This window comes from Grammomys surdaster, unplaced genomic scaffold, assembly GCF_004785775.1.
Source record: "Grammomys surdaster isolate TR1022 unplaced genomic scaffold, NIH_TR_1.0 146, whole genome shotgun sequence".
NCBI classification, from domain to species: Eukaryota; Metazoa; Chordata; class Mammalia; order Rodentia; family Muridae; genus Grammomys; species Grammomys surdaster.
In genome coordinates, this window is record NW_021604604.1 from 9413112 (window position 1) to 9423780 (window position 10669).

A 10669-nucleotide genomic window follows, 5' to 3' on the forward strand; every position below is an offset into this window, starting at 1 on the left:
GGAAGGAAGGAAGGAAGGAAGGAAGGAAAGAAAGAGAGAAAGAGAGAAAGAGAGAGAGAGAGAGAGAGAGAGAGAGAGAGAGAGAGAGAAAATACCCGATAAAATATATCAACACTGAAAAAAAAGAAGATTCACCTATCTTCCATCAAAGACTGCATGTGAAATATAATTGCAGTGGTCTCCATCTGTTTCAAAGAGAAGTGTCTTTGGCGAGGGGTGAGAATTGCATGTATAAGGATAAATATTTCAAATATAGTTAAGGATTATGCTTCTTTATTAAAGTGGCTTTTGTAGATTCTTCTCCAAGAACCATGACTTCACTAGCCAGGTAGTAAGGTTTCCAATGCCAGTTGGTTCTCCAGTACCAAGTCCTAAAATTATTCTCATCCAAGGCACATTTTGTAGACTGAACAGTTTATATTTATTCAAGAGTATGTATAGGTGTGTATATATGTATGTGTGTATATATGTATGTATATGTATTATATATGTATATGTCTATATGTAAGTGTATATAGCAACAAATAAAGGAAGAGAGGCAATTAATTTAAGAGCAAGGAGGTATACGGGAAGGGTTGAAGAGAGAAAAGGGAAGAGAGAAAATAATATAAATAATATGATTATAAATTCAAAAATGATTACATATAAAAGTAAATGTAATACTAAGTGAGATGAATTTGTATTCATTTAAATATGGCATCTTAAAGCTGTTAGGCTTCTGAGATCACAGGGATGCGGATGCAGGTCAGCACTGTGGCCCTCACTAAGGCCGGACATGGGAAAGGGAAGCCAAGGGTTCCGTTCATTTTGTGTTTTAACATAATTTATTGTAAGAAGTCATTTAAAATTGTAGGAATTACTTTAAGAACTAGTTTTGTGCCTATTTTAACTGATATTTAATTTTTATTGATAGCCAAAGCTTAATTAACCTCCTCCTGACGGGGCATGCAGTATCTAACGTATGGGATGGTGATAGAGAGTGCTCAGGAATGCGTAAGTATCTTCTTTGCTGTGTTCTTAAATGATTAATAATGTAGTGAAGTATGAAAGATTTATCTTTATTTAGTGGCTCTACATTATTATGCTAAGGTAAGTGCTTTCTATTACGAGAACCCTTTACGGTTTCTGAGACGCAGTAACATTAAGTGCAGGTCTTTGGAAGCCATCTTGTGTCTCAAATCTATGAGCTTAGTCAGGCTTGATCCTCAAGGTTTTGATTTTTCTCTGGTCTGTTACTGGGACTGTGGAGCTAACTTTAGAGGTGGTAATCTACCTCCTAGTCGGTGTAACTATGGGTGCGTACCCATGAAATGCCAGAAGTTATGGGGAATTATAAAGAAAGTGAATTACTTGTTCTGACAAAATCCTGGCTTTTATTATTATTACTTTTAATGTACACTTATGATGCTGGGCAAATGTAATGTTTTCTGAGGCTTTACATCCACTCACCTTCAATCAGCATTACCATGTCTGGTACCAAACGTCAGGTGAAGCACACTGGCTAGGACATTCGCTTCAACAGTGGATGTGTGGCTATTGAATAAAACCCCTCCATTTGTTACTGGGCAATCTGAATTCATTTGTTTAGTCATTTACTTTTTATAGAGTAAGTGCAATAAGCCTCTTAATGAAATGTGTATCATAGGAATGAAGCTTCATAGTTTCTGTTCATAGGCAAATTTATACTGTTTTCCCTTCGATTTGATGTTTGACAACATTGTTACCAAACAACAGAGAATATATTATGTTTGAAAAAATGTTGCTAATACTACTTTTCATTCCCAAATGAATGATTCTCCACTTTTAATTTGAATTTTCCTCAAATTTTAGAAATTTGTATAGCTAATTCAGAGAAAGAATCTAGTGTTAGGAAAATTTTGAGTTAAAATTACAGAACTCTAGAATTTACAAAACACACTACAACCTTCCACTGTGCTGTTTGGAGATGAAAGCCTGACTTCCTACACACTGTGCAGCGTAACTGATTTAGCAAGAGCTTGGCTGTGCTGACTGCATAGAGAAAGACTATGCAGAAAGAGCCCCAAGAGGGCTCCGGCTTGTTCTGCTCTCTGTGTTCAAGCACATCCTAAGGACTCTGTATTCTGATTTAGATGTAAAAGCACTTGATCCCGCTGGCTAAAGAGCTAATCTCTTGTGTAATGTGGAGTGTCTCTGATCTCACCCTGCTCACCTTCTCCCTCTTCCCAAAGCTTTCTGGTCTCTGAGAAATCTATATTTCAAATAACTAGAGAAGAAACTGTAGCTTAAGTTCCCATTCCTCCTGAGCTCTACCACTGCTACTTCCTGCTGCTTGCTGTGCCCACAACTGTTAAATCTTTTGTTTGTTACTAAGTTATCTTGGTCCAGTTTCCTGTGCACTCCACAGTCTCTCCAGTTATCCTGTTAGAAGACTCCTGCCCCACTAAGTGCATACCATTTTGAGGGTCTTACCTCAGTTACAGAATTTGTTCATCACTTATATAAGCCTTGGTTCCTGGTGTATGCAAATTCATTCATTTCTGATTCTTGAAGTACTGGCATTCAAGGCTAAGACTATCATTTTACTATGGATAGTTTAAAGTACAGTTTAAGGATTGAAACTAAATAATGGCTGGAAGATAGAGTCATCTTCAGAAAGAGAATTGCCTGAGTGTATTTAAATTTTTCTTCAGTCTTTTGGAATGTTGACTTGAACTTAATTCTGTGTCCAGATGTTTAAGCATAAAATAAAATCCATACATTTTTTTCAGCGTTTGCTGTGTATATTTCTGGTTTAGACAAGATGGTAGTAACTGCGGAACATAAATGACAAGTTATATAGTAGGTTTCAAACACTCAGGCAAGTTACTTCTCTTGCCTTAGCTTCCTTTATTTGGAAGTAATGCCTTCTTCAACTGCTATTGCAAATACTAAGAGTTCAAAAATACTGAAAGGGCTCATGGGAAGAGCTCAATTCTCTGTCAAATGCCCGTAGATGATTTGATGCATGGTGAAATGAGACACGTTGAAATATAAACCATAGACATGCTGAAGAAGGAACCTTTTTTGCAGTGTTTATATTGGTGTAAATAGACACAGGAATTTTAATGTGGACAGATAGTATGTGCAAGAGGGCTTTGGGGGAAACATACACATTATATGTCTAGACAAGGAGACAGACATTTGGAACAGAATAGTGTACACTATTTTGAAACCTTAAAACCACGAGTATTCAGACCCCAGCTGAGAACAGTTAAGGGTAGAATTTTTAAGTATTGGAGCATGGCCATAACCTTAAGACTTAAGACTCTGCTGTGTGTACAACAAGGTTTGAGAAGCAGTACGTTTGTGATGAGCACAGGTAAAGGAAAAGACTGGCAGCATGGGCTTGGATGGAAACATGTAGGCTTCCCAGTGCTGTGCCACTGTAAGCACTGAAGAAATAGCACAGTAGGATCTAGGGGGAGAAAGGATGCTGTTAGTGTGTACCCTTACTAAAAAGGAATCACAGTTTGTAAGCTGTGGCACACAGCATAGACAGGGAGAGATACAGAACAGTGACAGGCAGTGGCAAGGAAGGAAATAGGACAGCCTATTTATTTCTTCCTATAAGCAGTATACTTTGGATATGTGTTTTTAACCTCAATATGGTTGAGAAACTAAGACTTGGTTGATTATTAATTTGACCAAAGTGAAACAACAGAAACTAAACTACTAGGATTTCTGACCATGGTGAAGCCTCTGTTTGCTCTGTGTAGAGCATCTTCTGAGGCAGAGTCTACAGAAGGTAGAACTTATAGGACTTTTTGTATTAGAGATCAGGGTGAAGTGAGGGTAATTAGCAAGATATTAAACTGCATTTAATGCTGCATTAACACATAAAGTATGAGAAAGCCCTTAAAGGTGTGTATGCTTTGACAATATACTCAGTCCTTCCAGTATACTGCCATCATGTACTAGATTTCAGTGCTAGACATCCTAAAAGGTAGATGTTTGCCAACATGGAAAGAAGTTAATCCAAAGGTCCTTGTCCACAGCATAGAGTTGAAAGTGAACTGAATAATATATCTCATTCTAGGAGAACAGGGGTTAAGAAAGAGTAATTCTTTAGTAAGATAATTGAGATACAAACCACCTCTTAAGGGAGTTGCTCTTCAGCATTGTGGGCAAGGATTTTGCTGGTGAGCTCATAGAAGTGCAGCCTTTGATGGGCTTCGTAGTTCTTGTTTTAATGATTGCAAGTTGTCTCGGCTGTACACAGGGGAGAGGAGACAGTTTTATAGGAGCAGCAGGAAACAAGAACCTGAGTGTTAAGTCACCTTGGTAGTAGAAGTTCCTTTGAAGAAATGATATGCAAGGGAGAAAAAGCAACAGGTTTCATTCAACTGAGGACGTTCAAGATAGGGAAGTTTACTGGTGGTCTAAGTGAGTGCAGTAAATGTGCAGAAGTAAAGAGGAAAGATATAAGTCTACTGCCCTAAGGAGCACAGAAGAGGGCAGTGGGAGGGGTCTGGAACATCCCCCTTGTAAGGCTCTTAGGTTTGGGGGTTGTTTGTTGCTGTGTATTTTGTTTCATTTAGCTAGCAACAATTGCCCCTCTGGTAGTGGAGGAGAATGTGGATTTTAGGTGTGACCTGACAATGTTCAGTGGAGGATGGACAAGGACATTTTTTCGCCTTTATTTATTAAGGCTACTTGGTATTTGAACCATTATGTGTGTCTTTTGCCTTGAGCATTTTACCTTGGTGAGCATGTGGGTGGTTTCCAGTACTATAAGACAAACCTGTAAGAAATACTGTATGTGAGGCAGTCCTAGTCAATGTTACTGCGCGATTGACTTGCTAAACTAGATGTGTTTTAAGGATTTAGTCACAGGTTGACTTTTTCACAGTAATAACTTTATTGAAATCTCTTCTACATATTATGAATGCCATCCATTCAAAATGTAGAATAAATCAAAACTGAAATACCTTTCTAACTTTATAAAGAAATCCTGGTCTCATCAGCTCCCCATACTTATATCTACTCCAGGCCGACAACTCATATAAATAGAATTATATGGTGTCTGGTGTTTCTGTCAAATTTCTCTCACTTTGCACAGTGTTTCTCTATACCAATGCTTTCCTTATATTGATGAGCAAGTGATATTGCAGGGTGTGGTGAGCCATGCATCTTTAGCCATCATCAATTGCTGGACATTTGAAATGGCTACCTGACTGTTAGGAATGATGCTGTCAGGGACATCCTTGTGCAAGTTTTTGTGAGAGCATGTGTTTTTAATCGTTCTTTGCTATATACCTAGAAATTGAATTCCTGGATGATACATTAACTCAGAAGATTTACTGTTTCGAGGAATATCTGTTTAACAAATTATGGAAACTTTGTTTTTAAAATATACCTTACAACTAGTAAAGTATCAACATATCTTTCTGACTATAGACTTATGTTTTTTTTGTATCCTGGTTGATAACTGAATATTGTCCATCTTTATAATTTGGCCAGATTTTGACAAGTGCATCCACATTTTAATTGACATTAGTTCTGCTTCCTAATGAACCTGAGCTCAGTCCTTTGTTCATGTGGAAGCTTGTAGCTATGCTGCCCTCTGGGAATTGCCAGTTCATCATCTGCTGTTGGAGGGGGAGGGGTTGCTTACCACAGTTTCTGAGGCTCTGGAAGGCCTTTAGTTCTTTACAGTGCAGAGAATCTCTCCCAACCTTTTCTTAAGTAAATTTTGTTTAGCAATCTCTTTTCTTCCCAAGGGTTTCACTTCTGTGGTATTAAATCATTTGAACTTCTTGTTTTAGTTAGGTTTTGGTTGCTCTTCCCCCATATCAATTCCCCAGATAAAACTAATATTTTCTAGTATTTTCTTCAGAAGTTTTACTTTCTTATGTCTTGTCCATTCATCATTTTTATACATTTATGTGGTGGTTAATTGTAAGCAATGGATGATGGTCATAACTTAAAGATAAATAGAAAATATGGAAATGTAAATTCTAAAGAATATGATCATTTCTAAAATTAAGTAATATCATCTTAAATTATGATTTATCAGAATTAATAGATCAGAAGTGCTGGTATCCTGAATTTGTACTACTTTCAACAACATATTAGCTAGAACCAGATTGTTAGACACGTCAATATCTAGTTAAATCTACATTTGAGATAATCAGTCATTTTATAGTGTAAGTATGCATGTATGTTTAACTTGAACAGGATTGTATATTTCAAGCAACATTCAGAATATAAATGTCAATGACATGCTGCTAGTTTTTACTGTCAGCTTGACACACCCTAGAATCACCTAGGAAGAGACAACATGGAATAATTAAGGAACAGTACAAGTCAGGCTGGCCTGTGTGATAGTTAATGAGAATGGCCCACAGGCTCATATATTTGCTTGTTTAGCTACCAGCTGGTGAACTGTTTGGGAGGGACTAGAAGGATTAGGAAGTGTGGCCTTGTTGGAGTTGGTGTGGCCTTAGAGGAAATGTGTCACTGAGGGTGGGCTTTGAGGTTTCTACAGCCCATACCAGGCCAAGGCTCAGTGTCTGTCTGTCTCTCTGTATGTCTCTCTCTGTCTGTCCCCCCTCCCTCTGCCTACTGCCTCTTAATCAGGATGCAAAGCTCTCAGCTGCTGCTCCAGCACCATGCCTCTCTGCTTCCTGCTGAAATGATTATGAACTAACCCTCTAAAACTAGCAAGTCTCCAATTAAATGCTTTCTTTTATAAGAGATGCCTTGGTTGTGGTGTCTTCACAGCAGTATAGCAGTGACTAAGACATCCTGTGACTGTGTCTGTGACTGACTGATGGTTGATGTGGACTGCACCATCCCTTGACAGGAGGGAGTGGACTGTGTGTATAAGAAAGCTAGCTAGGCGTGAGCCTGGTAGTGTTCTGGGTAGTAAGCCAGCAAGCAGCTTTCTCCTTTGATTTCTGCTTGAGTTCCTGCCTGTCTTCCCACAATGATAGATTGTAACCTGGAAATATAAGTCAAACACCCCCGCCTTTCCTCCGCTGTATTGCTTTTTAACGGACTGCTTTAGCACACCAACATAAATGCAAACTAGAACTAATAGGCATCCCAGTTCGTGTTGTTTTTTTAAATCTAGCAGTTCTTATTCTCCAGTAGTAGCAGAGCGTCTTCTCAGGAAGGAGTCCCCCAGGTAGCCATCAGTTGATTTAAAAGGATCTTCACTTATTTTTCTCATTTAATTTAAACTGAGTCATAGTGATTTATTCTTAACTCTATTATAGGCACAAAAATTTAATACTTAAGTGTATTTTGGGGAAAAAGCCACCTTTAAGATCTTTTGTAAAAAGTGCATTTTAAATTGAAATTGTAGATACCTTTCCTCTAAATAAAATAATCAGGCTTTTCAACTGCTTTCTTATCTTTTTATCTTAACTATTGTATGTTTTTGTTTTTTAAAAGTCCTCTTTCTTTTCCATATTTAATTATAGATTTTTTTAACCATAGGACCCTGTGTAACCTCCTCTCATTTTCCTACAAATAGTAAACCTGTGCTTGAACAAAACACTCCAGCCTGCTGTGGTTCTGTCTCTGTGTCTGAGGACTGTGTCTTTCCTCCCTCTGCCTGTCTAGTCCTTCTGTGCTGCTAACTTCATATGTCATCCGTTAAGGAGCCTTCCAGTTCTCACTGCTGAAAGTCACCATGGCCTCAGCTCTGAGCACTTTACTTTCCTTCTTGTCCTTTGCTGCCCAAACCAAACTGCCCTTGAGGTGACCAGTCAGTCTTCTTCACCTCTGGTTTTTTTATTTTGTTTTGTTATTTTGTTTTTCCTTTCTTTTATGTAAACAATGTTTTGACACTCTGGGTGTGCTTGCTACATGTAGGGTGATTATTTGGTTTCCAAAATAGCATCACATTTTAAAAATCTAGCAGGACTCCTATAAAGTCCTCAATAGTGGTGAGAGGTGACAGTTGGTAGTACAGAAAATAACAACCTGAGGACTAGGAGACCCAGTCAGTAATCCCCCAAAGGTGAGCCTACAGAAGTACAGCATAAAATAGTGTGTGTGTTTGGGGGGTGGGGGGTGGGCGGGGATTAGGAAGATGTGAGAGAGTAGAAAATTTCAGTTAAGTGAAATAAGTTTAAGAAGCATATTGTAAAATATGCTGACTGTAGGTAATGACTAGTCTCTACTTGAAAATTACCAAGAGTAGACTGTAAGTAAGTATTGCCATCTCTCAAAATATGTATGTGAGGCAAAATGTCTTCATATATTTACAATAGTCTATTTAAAATATCATGCTACTAAATTCAAGGAATTAGGCCTCCATCTATCTTGGTGATGAAGTATTCAGATCTGGTCAAGAATCACATGCTTAGGTATCTGGTTTAGATGATATTTCTTACATTTCTTTCTCTTTTTTCTTCTGTTTTTTTGAGAAAGATATATATCTCACATATATGTATGTGTGTGTGTGTGTGTGTGTGTGTGTGTGTGTGTGCCTGTGTGTGTTAATGAACTTAATTTAACTAATCTATAATGAATAAATATTTCAGGACATGACATGTTGAATAGTATATACAAGTTCTATTTTGAATTATAGATAAAATTGGATATTACCTTTTGGCCAAAAAAATAGTTTTATTTCTTTGCCATCAAGCTAAATAGCAGTTTTGAAAATTCAATCAAGAATTGAGATGATCTTCAGCTCTGTTATGAGATAATATAGGCAATGGCAAGATAGTCATAAAATCACCAATTTCTTATAATCAAAAAGTAAAGACTCTGCGGCTTTTAAAGAAATTCCACTGCAAGTAAGTTCTGTAAGTGGCATGCAAATACTGTTTCACAACTTGGTATAAAAATTGTTAGATTTAGTTTGACTGATATGCTTAATCTAAGATGACAATAATACTAAGTTTATATTCTTCTATAGGGTATGAGAATATTATTGAAATATTATTATCCAATGCTAGTCATAGTAGTATTCTCCATATGGAAGGAAGAGGTGGAAGATCAGGAGTTCAAGGTCCATCCTCAGCTACATGGTACTCTGAGGCAGCTCGTAGGATGTGAGACATTTTCTCAACAAGTCATGAGAGAAAAAAGAAAGAAGTAATATCTAAACCAGGTACCTGAGCCTGTGATTCCTGACCAGATCTAAATACTTCATTCACTAAGATAGATGGGAGGTCTAATTTTCTGTATTTAGTAGCGTAATATTTTAAGTGAACCATTGTAGACATTTGACTAAATCCGTGGAAATAGATGATGTAGTATCTAGTTGTAACACTAGGTGGTAGTAATTGATTTTAGAAACAAAATTGTAGAACTTAGTTCAAAGAAAACCACCTAATGTGATTTTCTTTGAACAGGAAGATTTTGCTACAGCTTACATTTTAGAATAAAGGAAACAGGCTGTTTGCTAATTATAGAATATCATTTCTACCCTGTCTGTTATTTGCTGAACTCCTAGCCCCTAGTCATTATAACCCAAAGACTAAAATGTTTTTATTTTGTACTATTAATATTCCTAAAGTTTATTGACAATTTCAAAGAGGTTTTACTTGTAGATAGTAGATACACTTATGATAGTAATATTCTTCATATTTGAAATTGTACCTGAGAAAAGCTTTTTAATCTATGTTCATGGTCCTCCTTACTGTATATTAGCTTTAAGTAGTCTATGAAAAGCCTTTACTACCACCCTAGGTTCATCTGTGTGTGAGTAGTGTCCTATATCAGAATCTTCTGTGCTTGCTTTTATGGCTTACTACCTCCTTGACCTTACATCTATGAGTCTAACTGTCTGCTGGGAACCCATTAGTGTTCACCAGGCCTGCCCAGCCTATGCTTCTGAGCTCCACTGCCAGTTGCTTATCTCCACTTAGAAGTCCCAAAAGTAGCTCAGTCACAGTTTGTATAAAAGTAAACTCATGCTCAGTCTTCACACAAATCCAGAACATGTTTCTTGAATTCTTCCTTTCAGTTAATCACTGTTTACCTACCGGATATGCCATGTTTATATTTGTTTAAGGAACTGAGTGTGGCATCACATACCTGGAGTTCCAGGTACAAAGGAGCCTAAGGTGAAAGGACTCTTGAAGCCAAGAGTTTGGGGCTGTCCTGTGCAATATTGTAAGACCCCATATTGAAAAACCAGGAAGCTCTGGCAGATTTTCTTTCCTTACCTGAGTATGTTAATTTTCATTCCTCTTCTCGTTGAGGTTAAACTTCTTATCTTTTCTGTCCTTAAATTTTTCTACATATGCCATCAGATTCAATTCAGATATTTTCATTCTTCTAAGACTGCCCAGACATGGAAACATGTTCTGCCACAATCTACTCTGTGTTGAGTGTGTGTGTATATACATATGTAGAAAGTTTGCATCATTTCCCTTTGCCCATAGTAAGTTCTTAGCATTTATAAGGCAGAGACTGTTTCTTAGTCATCACTGTTTCGCAGCCTTAAGCACATGCCTGGTTTCACTTAGAATAGAAAGGAATAACTTAAAATGTCCATGTTTTGCCAGACAGTAGTGCTGCATACCTTTAGTCCTAGCACTTGGGAAGGAAGAGACAGGTGGATCTCTGAGTTTGAGGCCATACTGTTCTTCAGAACAAATTCAAGAACAGCCAGGACTACACAGAAAAACCCTGTGTTGAAAAACATAAATAAATAAATAAATAAATAAATAAATAAATAAAT

The 10669-nt window shown here is 37.3% G+C and overlaps 1 protein-coding gene across 3 annotated transcripts in view; it reads left to right on the forward strand.

The window, feature by feature from the left end:
• The window catches only part of Mindy3 (MINDY lysine 48 deubiquitinase 3), a 72531-nt gene that overhangs the window by 23226 nt on the left and 38636 nt on the right, over nucleotides 1–10669 (forward strand). For all 3 annotated transcript variants that reach the window (XR_003711050.1, XM_028764831.1, XM_028764832.1), the window contains exon 8: nucleotides 914–993. Coding sequence is in view for 2 of the 3 variants with exons in the window: in XM_028764831.1 (XP_028620664.1) it covers nucleotides 914–993 (80 nt within the window). In the remaining variant the exon portion in view is untranslated. The remainder of the gene's footprint in view (nucleotides 1–913; nucleotides 994–10669) is intronic.